Below are 13,562 nucleotides of genomic sequence, written 5' to 3'. Positions count from 1 at the left end.
ATTGTAGTCTCTCTCTCTATATATACCTCTCTCTTTATCAGAGGAGAGGACAATTGGAGGTTATCCAGACTGAAAATGGTGTGCTATCTATTGGTAGTCGACCATCAGTAACTAAAAAGCTTGTCAATAGCCAACCCGAGAGTCGTCGTTAGAGAGGCAATAAATAGCCTTATGTTTGACCCTCATGAAATCCAGCAGGGCTGGCTGTGAGAAACACGCCAATCCTCACAGCAGCAAAGTGCCCAGTCCTTGGTGATTAGCTAAGCAATATTAATAGTTAGTGGCTGCAACACCTAACGACGCCTTCGCGTGCTTTTTCTGCAACCAATCTCAGGATTTTCCATTGGCCTGATGTTGCCCTTATCCGCATCAGACAAGGGTGCGTTGAGCTTCCGAGCTCAAAGTGGATCTTCTACTCCTTGATTTGAACCATCCCCCGGTCGACGAGATGACTGATGGGAGATAGAATCCTGCTGCCATTTTGAGATATTTGGGGGCGGCAATATCATAGTTGATGTAAATCCGCGCTCAGGTTTTAACGGAGATATCCATCTTGGCGTCAACGTTTCAAGTGGAACTCGACAATCGACAGACTATCACACGGCTCTAGAACCTGCGCAAATTTGCAGCGACTCAGGCGCTGGCCACAAGGGAGACCATACATCCTGCTACAACTGGCGCAATTTGTTGTTGGCCAACAGTGCCTGAAACGATGTCTACTGAGGTCTGAACCGTGATCGCTTCCGAGGTTTCAAAAAATAGAAAAATCACCGCCATTCTTTCTCGAGCTGCTCTGAAATTTTGGGAAACGGAGATTGAGGGATCTGGAAATGCTGGATTTCGGTGAGGGAGCCCACGTACAGTCGCTGGTTGTTCCCTCCTTCAAACTTTCCAGACGATCATTGCTACATCCACTGGTGTACTTGCAATTGTTTTGCCGTTTCGCGAGAGTATTATTCTTTAGATAAAGTTAGCCTGTGTACCTCTAAAGAAAGGTTGATCAATGGCCTTCACTCTTTGTGCATTCAAGGCGACTTGATTCAAAGCCTACGTTGGCGACCAGGATGACACCGATGCTAATGTTACCGAGGATGATGCATTGAGCGAGATATCCAGCGAGTTAGCTGACGGGCATGGTCAGCCTCCCCAGTCTTGATTCCGTGGATGAGAACTCCGTTGTGCATTGGAGAGGAGGCGGTCTTAGGATGGGAACCTCCACAGTCGGATTGAGTACCCCACCGCCGGATTTCAGCTCTGAGGCTATAATGAAGCTGGCTATCGTCGATGACTGTACGTGTAGGAAGAAATCCTACTGGACAAGAGCAATAATCTCCCTAAGGTTGGACTTACCGGGCCCAATATCAAAGCGAGATATCGGCCCTTCAACAAGCGTTTCTATGCCGCAGGTCTCTACGAGTGCAATTGCGCCACCCTACGGAATCAAAACGCTCCGATATTCTATATTTTTCTGGCGCCTTTATATTCTGCCGGCGTCGCCCCTGGTTTGCTTCTGGCATAAGGGTATGGCCATGATGCGGAGCATAATGGAATCACGCATATTTGCAAAGTTGACGCTTCGATTGGAATCATTGTTGCGGATTTCGAAGACTATTCGGAAGCTGGGGGACGTGGTTATGCGTGCGCAGGTTCTTGAGGATTGCTGGAGGGCATGTGCGCAATATAGAGTGTTTACTGGTCACCATGCCCATTCACATGAACATGCGTATATGAAATGAACAGTTTCGGGGACTGGCAGTTCAATTTCTTTCTTTCATTTCTCATTTTCTCTCCTTTGTGAATATGGGGCTTGTGTATCTAGTGGGGAAGGGTTGCGTAAATGCCTTCAGAAATTTTTCTTATCTTTCCTTTTCTTTTTGCCTTCTTCAGGAATGTCTTTGATGAGAGTCATCCGAAGCTGATAAGCAGCTCAGGAACATAGGTGAGGGAGGGCTTCGTCAACTGTCCTGTGTGGTGACGGAGCACCATTTGCTCGCAGATAGCGTTTCCCCTGGGTTAGGATCCAATCAAGCCATTCCTGAGTGCACTTGAGAAGCATACTATAGCATGGCTTAATGCCAGAAATCCCAAGCGTTTCATTCATTTGTCTAATCTCATCCCATGAGGTTCCACGTTAGTGGTCACATTCCTCCCATCTTCAATTTGAATACCCCCGAAGTTATCCACGCCGACTTTCCAAGGTAGCAGTTACAAAACACCTATATGCGCTCCCTACCACTGGAGCTATAAACTACTATAGAGAGTTTCCCGAAAACTGATGTCCAATTTGGACAACAGATCTTCTGTACGCTAGTCCTCAATAGGAAGCCAAATATCTGTGTATAAATATCACGTGATATAAACTATAAGGCAGTCCTTCATTCTTAAAGAGACCAACCGCCTCACATCTTCGACGCAACCCATGGAGTGTATTATCTAGACCGCGTGATACCTTACCCGAGGATAGAACTCGGATTATCTGCCGCGCCTTTGGTAGAGTCACCATGACTCAGGCGAACCCTCCCAATCCTCCAATCCCCAACCTGGAAAATCCGCGGTTCACGCTCGAGCTCGAATTCGTTTTATCTCTCGCAAACCCCCATTACGTCTCTCACCTAGCTATCACATATCCTCACCTCCTTGGAGTGTCTTCTTCATCTTCCTCATCTCGTGCCGCCATCGATAATTCTACGTCCACTCCTATCTCCGACGCGCAATCATTCGCCGCTTACCTCGCCTACTTATACTCGTACTGGAAACAACCTGAATATGTGCAGTTTTTAACACACCCAGGGGCGACACTACGGGCACTTCGGTTGCTGCAGGACGAGTCATTTCGCCAGGCTGTCATTCGTCCCCAGGTTATCGAGGCGCTGCTGGGTGCTGGGACAAAAAACGATAGGGCAATTGGCGGAGCTGGAGAGAATATCAATAACTACGAGAAAGACGACCAGCATGAACTTGACGCCGCGAAAACAACTGCTGGCCTTGGTAGCATTGAGGGCCGAAATGGAATTGAATGAATAATAAGGCTTGCAACACCGTTTCTTTTTGCACCATTATGACTGTCATGGAGACTTGGTGTTGGTGAGAAATCCGTCACACGCACCTACTTCAGGTGTTTTACAGGTCGTTGGAAGAACAGTGGGCGACAGTGGGCGAAAGAAGACAATACCATTTCGTAACCATGTACATGTGCAATCTACGCACCACTTATGATGGTGCTGGTGACATTGACTGATTGGGCGATACCAACCCTACAGTAATAAGGGGATATGTGGAACTTGGTCAAGCCTCCCACATCTAATAAATCCACCAGATGTTTAACCGTCCGCTGGATTTACGGCATTTTACCGAGGCAAGCAAGGATCTACGGCGACGGGGGGAAAAGGTCGAATGAATAAACGATAAAACCAAGCTTGCCATTTTCAAGAGAGGATCAAGAGTGGAAAGAATATGATGTGGTTCCCCACTTTATTTTGGCACTTTTTTTTCTTCTTTTGGTCGTTGGCCTAGCAGGACAAATACATCTGTGCGTGGCCCCGTTGATAGAATAAAAACATGACAATAACCCAAACTTGATATATCAACTTTTCTAGATTTTCGAGTGTTCCAACTCCTGCCTTCCTAGCCGATCCGAGACTACCATATCGTCCAACCGGGTAAATTCTGATTGAGTGATCGGCCTTTTGACGGGGGGAATTTAGCCCAGTAAGGCTTGCTCGGCCAGTCGGAAGTTGGGGTAGTCTAGATCTGTCAAACCACAATCAATCCACCAATGGGGGCCATGGAGCGTTGATAATAATTGACTATACAAAGCACAGATTCTTCTAGCAAGGCATTCTGGGTATTCGTTCAGTTTGTCATGGTTGATACTCGAACGGAGAAAGCCATGTATTTGCTACCAATACCAATACCAACGAAAACAGATAGCAGCAGGACGCATTTGATGTGGATATTGTGTGTCGCATGCCGGTATTTTCGTAGCTCTCCATATATCGTGGGGTAAGGGATTCGATGGGAGGAAGCACTGGTTTCCCAACTTCCTATGGCTCACGCAGCTAGCCAGCCGAGTGGCCCGCCTGCCGTCATAGAGGCCCCAAGAGGGCTAGGAGGCAAGTTCTAGCCCACTGGCGGTTGCAGATATGATTTGGAGTTCGGATAATTCCTCTTGGATCACTGTTGGGGTGTTTGCGTATACAGTGAATACAATACGTACAGGAACGAATGGGTGAGACAATGATAAAATGTTTCGCGCATTGTAATCACCAAGTTGGTTGCATAAATGCTCAGCAAACCACAGTGGAGACAAAAAAATTCAATTTACCTTGAGTTAAGAGTATTATTTTTTTCAATTCCTTTGTCTCTGTTGGCTTTTTAAGCTGGACGGATCATATTGGTGTTGTCAACAGTTGGTGTTTCGCGGACAACTTGAAGTTTATTTTTAGGGTCAACCGTACCGTACTGTAATGGTTTTCCTGCCTGATATCATCCCATCTCCGAAATAATATTTCTTTGGATTTCCCCTAAAGTCTTCCAGCAAACTTCTTTGGCACGACGCGGATGACCTAGTCTAAGAGTGCTGGATTGTTCATCCTTTTCTCCTTCTCTTAGATTGTAGAGTTCTCGCCTCTTCATGTCCGAACTGGGTCTGGTCCTGCTGCTCCAGCAGCACTTTTCCCTCCCCGTCGCGCTGTCGCAGTCTCATCCCCGAACCACCACCCTCAGTCCGCCCTGTGAATCCGTCCTTCCCTCAGGATCCAACACTAAGTACTCACTGTTTAACGTGTTGGCCGCCACTGCTTCCTGTTAGGAATCTGCTGGATAAAGCTGTACACTGCCGTTTATCAGGACACGCGCCCCCCTAAATTTTATCGCCGAATTGAACGCCATCCTATTCGACGTCCGGAACGACGAACATAATACGCATAAAGATACTGGAGGCAAGGGACAACGGTTACCCAAATGAATTCCCTTCAACAATCATGCCGACCGAAACATCAGGTCCTAATCTTGAAATGTTATCCACGGTTTCAGAAAGGCTTTCAGGAGGTGAAGCCCAACTCGTCAGAGCTCAGTTATCTCCTCTACTATGCCAGCACGCGACGAAGTAAGCTGCAGAAGGTTGGCGCATTTCTGGAGAAAAGGGCTGCTAGAGATGTTTGGAGGATGAAGCTCGGGTATGGCGTCTGTCCATAACAATGTAAAACAGCTCAGTACTAATAAATGAGCGTATATTTTTTCTACATTCTAGGAATGTCCAAGTCACCCTCCAGATTCTCGCAGCGCTTATTGAGAAGGTTCCACGAGATCTACCCCTATACGCGCTCTCTGTTTTGACAATAATTGATACTGTTCTCGGCTCAAATGACCTACCGATGGTAGAAGAGACCATAGAGACTTACGATATCTTTTGCCGTCATCAGGATATGACTGTCCTTGGTGCGGATCAGGAATACGTGAACCTATATAGAAATATTGTCAGGAGCTATGCGCAGCTGGCTTCAGTCGACCATGTAACTCCAGCGAAGGCGGCGCTCTCACTCCCCCTACGTATGAGATGGCGAAATGCTGGTTTGCGGGCTATCAAAAGTATTGTCAGCTCTGAAGCTCTGTCGTTGGATGGGACAAAGCAATTGGAAATTCTGATGCCGGTGATTCTGAGTAATCTTTATTCTACCGAGAACCTGCTTCCGTTGCAGGCAAAGGTTTTGTCTTCAGAAAAGCAGGAACGGGAGCATGCGCGACGACGAAGAACGAGCATCACGACAGTCCGGACCGTCGACACAACGGATGCGGACCCCACTACCGCTGCAGCGTCTACAGCAGATGCAGACAATTTGGCAGAAATTGAAGTCCGCGTTTTGGCACTGCGCTGCTTGGAGAAGATTTTCGCTGCTGGTAGTAATCGGGGCCAAATTCGCCATGCAATTTCCCTGATCCTGCAGTTTATTGTGAGCAAGAGGCCTCCGCGCCACTGCTCTCTGCAGCATCATCCCGATTCTGTTGGTGCTGGTGGCAGCTGGGCCACAAATTTGATGGAAGTAATCGCAAAGTGGTCACCAGTACAGGACCGCTTCATCATTCTCATTACAACCTTGGAACAGCTTGTCAATACCCCCATGGTTGACGATAAACTCGAGTCGCAGTTGATCCTAGCATCGATGATGGACTGGTTACTTAGCTCTCCGAACAATCTCATTGGACTGAGCGTAATTGACGTCCTTATTAGTTTACTTCAACGCCTGCTTCTTCTCTTGCAGCTAGGGGGCCGATCTACGAAAATGGTACACCACGGCGCACCTTCTAGGAATGTCGATAGCCTTCCAGAACTCGGAGAGGCTAGCGAAAAGCCGATCGTGGATCCTAACGGTAATGATGTGCAACTAGCAGAGAGCACAGGTACTGCCATCCCTTGGGACGCGCGCCAGGAGTTGGTGGAACTCCTGCAAAAGTGTATCGGATCTTTGGCTACACACATTTATTACACTGATCAGGTTTCTGACATGATTCGTACTATTATTTCGCGACTAAAGCCGTCTCCAACATCGGAACTTTCGAACCATGAGGCTGAAGGCGATCAAACTAATGCCATTGACAGCTCGGACGATGTAACGGGGAACACCTTTTCCTTCCCGGCTGCTAGAATTGTAGCTTTAAAATGCATCAAAAATATACTGATGGCCAATCTACGCAAGTCCATGACTGCGGCAGGAGCGGATTCGCGAAGCAGAGTCAACATTTGGGTATGGGAAGGTACCCAATGGCTTCTGCGAGACCCAGATCGTGAGGTTTCACACACTTACGTTGATGCATTTCTTTCTTGGTTGCAACTAGAAACTACAAAAGATGACCTGAGGGCGACATTTGAAACCAAACGTGAGCCCAAAATCGGTGCTAGGCGTGAGGTTTCTGATCCATCAGACAAATTGACCAGGAAAATCATCTCCACAGTATCTCAGCGGGATAAGGATGCCGCCATAGCTACGTCCAACTTTCTTCAACTCCTCCACCTGACAGTTTACGATATTGCAACAGAATATGCTGCAGTGGACTCCGATATTATGCTTTTGCACCTGTTACTGGCTAATCTGGTGGAGAAAATGGGGGTCAATGCAGCCAAATATGGACTTCCTATGATACTGAGGCTGCAAGCTGACTTTTTATCCAACGATGAGTCAATTTCTGCCGCTGCTAAAATCAACGTTTTAAGTTTGGTTCACGGGTATCTCTGGGCATTAGTTGAAAAATTCGCTCTCGAAACTACAAAAGTTGGTGATAATATCCTTAGAGAAATTTCCAGACGGAAGCAGAGAGGTTGTTGGCTTGAAAATATCCAACTCCCGCCACGACAATTAAATCACATTATACCCTCTAACGGACCCAGCCCCAACCATAATGTACAATTACAATCCGACAGGAGCATGTACTACCCGTTCACTGGCCTGTCTCAGCTTGTTGATCAAATTGAAAATAACTACAATACCGTTGTTAAATCGCCAACAATCAGCCCTGCCAGTTCTCCTGGCCGTGCGTTTTCGACGCCCATTCTTGGGCAGGGAAGCGCTGCGCCAGGGAGAGTTCCGCCGGAAGAACGACTTCCAACGATTGTGAAGGAACGCATGCTAACGCCATGGTCGAAGGAGGAATGCCTGGCCGCCATAGCCACCGAAAAAGCGCAGTCGTCATCGATTAGTGGTTCGAGAACCGGTACTTCGGCGACACGCAATTATTTTGCAACAAATGGACATAAGAATGGGAATGCGTCTCCCCCGAAAGAGGACAATATCTCAGCTAACCCACCCCAACGAATTCCCGATGCACGACTTTCCGGCCCTCCTGGAATCACAGGCCGTTCGAATAGTCTGCAAAAGCTTCGGCGCCAGAGTGTTCCGGCAGGCTCACACACATCCGTTGCGAGTTCAAGTCGGGATTCTACGGTAAGAGTCAACGAGCTTCGTCGGGTTTTGTCTGTTGTAAACGGCAGCAATGTCTGCCACTCGAGTCCTCTTCGCGGTCGCGAGGACTTATCTCAGGGGGTTGAAAGTGGTGCATCCAGCGCAGAAAGCATTCTTAGCGATACATTTTCTGCCTCCGATATAGGAACTACATCTCCCGGTGCTGCGACGCTATCTAATAGGCCACCGCGAGAGGGTTCGGAAACCCCAAAGGCGTCCGTGTCTAACCACACCAACGCCTTAAATAGCGAAGAGAAGAATGGCCTTGAACTGTTAATGCGGGAGAGTTCCAATGACATTCCACCAGTACCTCCCTTGCCTGCAGCCCTCACAATACCAGGCGGATTCCCAAATGATTCCCCTCATATATCGCCGTCATACCCACCAACTAGTTTTGATCGTCCTTCAACAGCCCCGTCTCAGTCCCGCGCCAGACCAGTTACAAAAGATCAACATACTGTGAGCACAACGCCGCGGCAGAGCAGATCGTTGACTAGACAGAAGTCGCGAACATCAAAACAATTGAACACTCCCAGCGTTCCCAATCTTTCTCGGTATGCTGATAATTCGGTTCGCATTGTTTCCGCTGGTGACAACAGAGCGTCATCTTCCCGTGGTCCCCGTTCTATTAGCCTGGGTCGCCGCGTTGATGTTGAAAAATTGCTTGAAGGTCTAATAGCCGGCCCGGAAAGCGAGGAGGTGAATGGTGGCGGGGGCAACGTTGTTGAGGGTTTGCCATCTCAATCCCATCCACCATACTCCTCTCATTCTAACCGATCCAACGAACCCTCCATATTCTCTCAAATGACACTGGCTACTACCCTGGCAAAAAGAATCGGGATATGTCTGGAGTTCGCAGTCTAGGTAGGGTAGGGAGCATAGCACGGCCTCCTTACTAGACTTTACTCGCCCTTGTTCGCCATCTGGACGGCTTCTCTTCTAATACCTGCTCTTGCCTTTCTTAACATCTATGTTTTGCGCTTTATTTTGTGCCCCTCCATCCCCGCCCATCCCATATATTTCTCCCTTTTTTTCCAAAACCTTTTTCGTTTTATTTCCTACAGGCTAGTTATCATGCATATTTCCCCCCCTTTCGCTATTATGAGGTTTACCTACTCCTTCATCGAAGTCTTTCCTTTATTCTCATTTCATTTGTTTTTCTCTATCTCTATCAACCAAAAATGGCGTAGTCCATTTCCAATTCTTGTAAAACTATATTTCCTTTCCTGTTACATGCTTTTTGCCAATTGTTTCACCTTCTTTTCTTTTCCTTTCCTTAGCCTTTTTTAACCTGTTGCCTTGCACCTGCGGTTTCTATCAACATACCTTTTTTTATAATTGTACGATGTATTTACCATATTTGCATATATAATATTACTGATAGTTGGTCAGTTTTATTAGGAAATGTACCCTTGTCAAGGTTGATTTTCTTCTGTTGCCAACCCCTCACTTTGCTGGGCTTACTGTTTGCCAATAGTTTTTATAGAATTATATAGATGGGATGGAATAGATAATAATTTATTCTTTAATCTTTTCATATCTCCTATTGAATGGCTGGTTCTATACGACCACTATTAATTCTTAAATGCCCCACTGCATAACATATCCTCATACTCATAATCAGGTTGAAACTCACAATACAGAGACTCCGGATCACTCTCCATCTTGAAATTATACGCCGCCTCCTCATCCGAAATTAGTATTTTCTTACACCCATTCGCACTGGCTGACTCGGCTAACAACTGAATCTGACAACTCCTTTCCATCAACCCAAACAAATATGCCGCCTCGTCCACCGTTCCCCCGACCGTCAGCAACCCATGGTTCATCAAAATACACCCCTTGCCACTCCCCAAAGCCTTGGCAATTAAGTCCCCTTCCTCCGCGGCCAACACCACCCCTCCATAAGACTCATACACGCTATGTGCACGGAAGAATTTGCACACGTCCTGATTCAGCATCTCCAGAGGGCGTGCAAACGATGACCACGCCTTCCCATAGATGGTATGTGCATGGCAGACGGCATGAACGTCCTCGCGTGCCTTATGCACGGCAGCATGAATGAGGAAGCCGGCTGCGTTGGCGGGCCGCGAGCGGTTACCGCCGATGAAGTTACCGCTGAGATCCACGAGGACCATGTCGCTGGCTTTTAGCATGCCAAAGTGCACGGCTAGAGGGTTTGTCCAGAAGGCGTTGGTGTGTTCGGGGTCCCGGACACTGATGTGGCCGGACATCCCCTCTGTGTAGCCGTGACGGGCCCAGATGCGGAAGGCCCCTGCCATGTGCTCGAGTTGCCAATGGCGTTTCAGCTCCTGGGAGGTGAAGCTGGGGATTCCTGGGGAGCGTTTTGGTTAGGTTTGTGCTTGATAGATAAGGATATGTAGGTTGGGAAAAAGAAGTAGATCATTTTTCATAGTCGAAGGATAAGTAATATTAGAGTATATATATACCGGGAATGGCAATTCCGCCATGAGACAGGGCTTGAAGGGCTGTTAAGCCTTCCCCTCCGTAGACATGTGGCTTTTGCTCTTGCTGCTGCTGATCTCCCTTGGACTTTGCAACCGGGTTGTTCACAGGAACCGTGATTTCTGAAACTGCCGTGGGACTCATACTGGGTTTAATATGGGGAGGTTTTGGTCAGTATATACCTCCTGATTTTGATGTATACAGTTCAACTGCTATGATTATATATTGTGATCGAACTGGCTATAAAGAGAAAGCAATTGCCAGATAAGGGTTTTATTGAAAGTTCAGTCAAGATAAACGTAATAAAGTATCATCGCATAGTATGCTTGCTGGAAGATTTCCTGGACATAACTTTCTCGGTAATCCAATTGCGTTAAGGAGCGCGTAGGAGTGGGGGACTGCGGGGTTTTGACCTAAGAAAAAGGGGGAATGCAGAAACAACAAATCAATGACGAGGAACATATTCAAGCAAGGTTATTAGAATGCTTAGATCCAAGGTATATGGGTGTTGGAGGAATAAGTACTTATATTCAAAAGATTGCTCACGACGACAGGCGAACTGAAGCGTGACGGCCTTCAGGAAAAGTTACAGGTTATTTAATGTGACCCAAATTTGTGTGTGCTAAACATCGAGTTCAGCGCAACAACAAAGGTTCCATCAAAGAAAGATTGGCTCAACCTGATCTCTGCTTGAATTATTCTATCTTTGCGAGAGCCTAAGTTCCAAAGGCGGGAGAGTGCAACATATTAGTATACACAGGTACACAATAATGACTGGCTTGTCGGCGGCAGCTCCGCCAATCCTCGCCTCTACACTGTTAGACTCGTCATTACAAAAAAACAGCAATGATAGTTCAGTTCACGAGCGATGTGGAATGGTGGAGAGTGATCCATGGGACTTGACCAGAGACATAGAAGAAGGGGTTTCACTCATGCCGGGCAGGTCTGTTCTGAGCTGTGGTAGTGTCATCGGGATATCTGGGCTACAGCCCACCAATACGAACGGCTCGCGAGAAGGAACAGGAGATGATATCCGATATTGGGTTGAAGAAGTTGGTGCACATTTCCTTCTGACATTTTCTCCCTTTTTTTGTTTTTTAGTGGCTGTCTATCGCCTTGTAAAATGAAAAACAAGTTATGTGTATATGGGAGATGCTGACAGCCAGTTAGTTTTCGCAACATATCCTAACCACTCTTCTCTGCAAATACCCCGTCGATAAAGACTTCCCAAGGGCATTTGTGATACAGTATTTCGACTCACGACCCTTGTCTCGTCAAGCATTGTTTTTTTCTCTCCAGCAACGATCGCCAGACCGCTCATCAGAAGACCTCGAAACTATCCTGGATAATATCCAAACACGTCGTGTATATGATTTTGACGAACTGCTTGAAGCTGTATCTCAGATATCGAATATCCTATTCGAGCTCCAGCAACGGAAAAACCAGCCTGGAAACAAAGGAAAAGGATACAACTCCGCTCCCGCCCTCCTCCTTATTGAGGGTATAGATCAATCACTCGAAGAGACCATTCGCATCTCCAACCCCGTGGCAGGCCATGCCCGCCTTGTCCCATTATTACGGACACTCACTGTATTATCACGAACGTACGCTTCGTTTCTCTGCGTTATCATTGTTAATTCTATCGCTTTACAGCACCCTCCTCAATCGGCCTCAGCTCAGGAGGCCGCTCTCACTCCAGCAGATGATACAAGTGCTGGTCAGCTGCAACAACAACAACAACAACAACAACAACAACAACAACAACAACAATATTGCCTAGAGCCTCCCGTATGTTCCATATTTTCCAACATCTCGAGGCTCTCGAAAGCGTCACCAACCCTTTCCTACTTCTCTGTCTTGACGCGGTCGCTCGACCAAGGCTGTGATGTGCATCTTTTAGTTTCCCAAATGCAGAAAAATATGATCATTGAGGTGGCGAAGCATAGGGTCGGGACTGAAGTTGGACGGTGGTGTGATTTTTGACGATGGGGGACTACAATAATGACATGATTTTGTTGAATTTCAATGTCGCTGTTATCACCATGTCGACTCGACAAGGTTTCTGCTTTGAGGTTCCGAATAAGAAAAAGATTGTAGCCATATATGTGGGGGATTCCCTCCATTTAGCTCAGGAAATCAGGGCGCTGATTGTTAATTTTTAATGTGATGCTCCCTCTCCCACCAAGGAAAGTAAGGGTTTAGTAGCGTAATCTCTTTCATGATAAAATCGGAGGTTAAAAATTCTGTTATTAAGTACTGCGCTAACTCGCAACCAGCAAAAGGGCTGCTCAGATATTTGGTGTCCCTACCACTGGGTTTGGGGGAGCCAAGCGGAATAGCCAGGATCATTCTCAAATATTCTCAAATAGGAGAATAATGGTCAAGCTTGGGACTTTCACCTTGCGGCAGTTAACCCTCCGTCCGAGCTGAAGATCTGCGACAAAATGTACTTCGTAGAATTTCGCCGATTAGTTGCCTTTTTATTCCAATTTCAGCAAAGGGTCAATAACTTTCTACTATGTACTTCATACTCGTGCAGGTTTATGAGGAGGTGGTTGTTGATATCGATCAGAGATGGGTTCCAAAGTTAGGGCTTATATATCACGTGCCTCTTATAATCTGCTGGAGCGATGAGTGGACACTAACCTCTCAGATACGCAGACACCATGTCCATATACAGCAACAAAAGCGCATCCAACAAGTGAAATGGCAAAGATGATACCCTTTCAGTTACTTGGATTTTGGAAGCTGCTATATCAGTGGCCGCCGTTCAGAGCCAAGCTGTGTATGACCATATTTGGCAAATTCTTCCTGAGATGGCCCCCGAAACATTTCCAGCACGGTTTCAGAGACCTGAGTTAGGAAACAACAATAATTAGACCCTTATTTACGGGACAAATTCCGCCCATTTGTTATCCAAGTTCTATTGCACCAAAAGGATGATACGCAACAAGACCCAGTGAATCTGTCCTGAGTGTTAAGAGTGCTTCCTTTTCAAGAATCACGCAATATTTGTCTCTACATGCCATGGAAGATGGATAATGTTCACACGGTCCCTTTGAAGTGTTGCGAATGATGGAGGAATCGGTTCACAACATTCCAGCTTACTGAGGTCCGAAGTGTCTAATTTTCCGAAAAGAT

At 46.8% G+C, this 13,562-nt stretch overlaps 4 protein-coding genes across 4 annotated transcripts; 3 read left to right on the top strand and 1 right to left on the bottom strand.

Moving 5' to 3' along the window:
- Positions 1 to 2,501: 2,501 nt before the first annotated feature.
- On the top strand, positions 2,502 to 3,020 carry HCAG_08791 (conserved hypothetical protein; the record flags this gene model as incomplete). Its single annotated transcript, XM_001536419.1, has 1 exon — positions 2,502 to 3,020. One exon carries the CDS (start codon positions 2,502 to 2,504, stop codon positions 3,018 to 3,020), a length of 519 nt encoding a protein of 172 aa, XP_001536469.1.
- Positions 3,021 to 4,982: 1,962 nt separating this feature from the next.
- Positions 4,983 to 8,819, top strand: HCAG_08790 (predicted protein; the record flags this gene model as incomplete). Its single annotated transcript, XM_001536418.1, has 3 exons — positions 4,983 to 5,107; positions 5,252 to 8,509; positions 8,555 to 8,819. 3 exons carry the CDS (start codon positions 4,983 to 4,985, stop codon positions 8,817 to 8,819), a joined length of 3,648 nt encoding a protein of 1,215 aa, XP_001536468.1.
- A 654-nt stretch (positions 8,820 to 9,473) lies between these two features.
- Positions 9,474 to 10,565, bottom strand: HCAG_08789 (conserved hypothetical protein; the record flags this gene model as incomplete). Its single annotated transcript, XM_001536417.1, has 3 exons — positions 9,474 to 9,498; positions 9,570 to 10,290; positions 10,406 to 10,565. The coding sequence occupies 3 exons, from the start codon at positions 10,563 to 10,565 to the stop codon at positions 9,474 to 9,476; spliced, it is 906 nt and encodes a 301-aa protein (XP_001536467.1).
- A 626-nt stretch (positions 10,566 to 11,191) lies between these two features.
- On the top strand, positions 11,192 to 13,283 carry HCAG_08788 (predicted protein; the record flags this gene model as incomplete). Its single annotated transcript, XM_001536416.1, has 4 exons — positions 11,192 to 11,473; positions 11,592 to 12,391; positions 12,698 to 12,840; positions 13,102 to 13,283. The coding sequence occupies 4 exons, from the start codon at positions 11,192 to 11,194 to the stop codon at positions 13,281 to 13,283; spliced, it is 1,407 nt and encodes a 468-aa protein (XP_001536466.1).
- Positions 13,284 to 13,562: the final 279 nt, after the last annotated feature.

The sequence above is a fragment of the Histoplasma capsulatum genome, genomic scaffold (assembly GCF_000149585.1).
Source record: "Histoplasma capsulatum NAm1 scaffold_12 genomic scaffold, whole genome shotgun sequence".
Taxonomy (NCBI): Eukaryota; Fungi; Ascomycota; class Eurotiomycetes; order Onygenales; family Ajellomycetaceae; genus Histoplasma; species Histoplasma mississippiense.
This window is presented reverse-complemented; position numbering and strand designations above follow the sequence as displayed.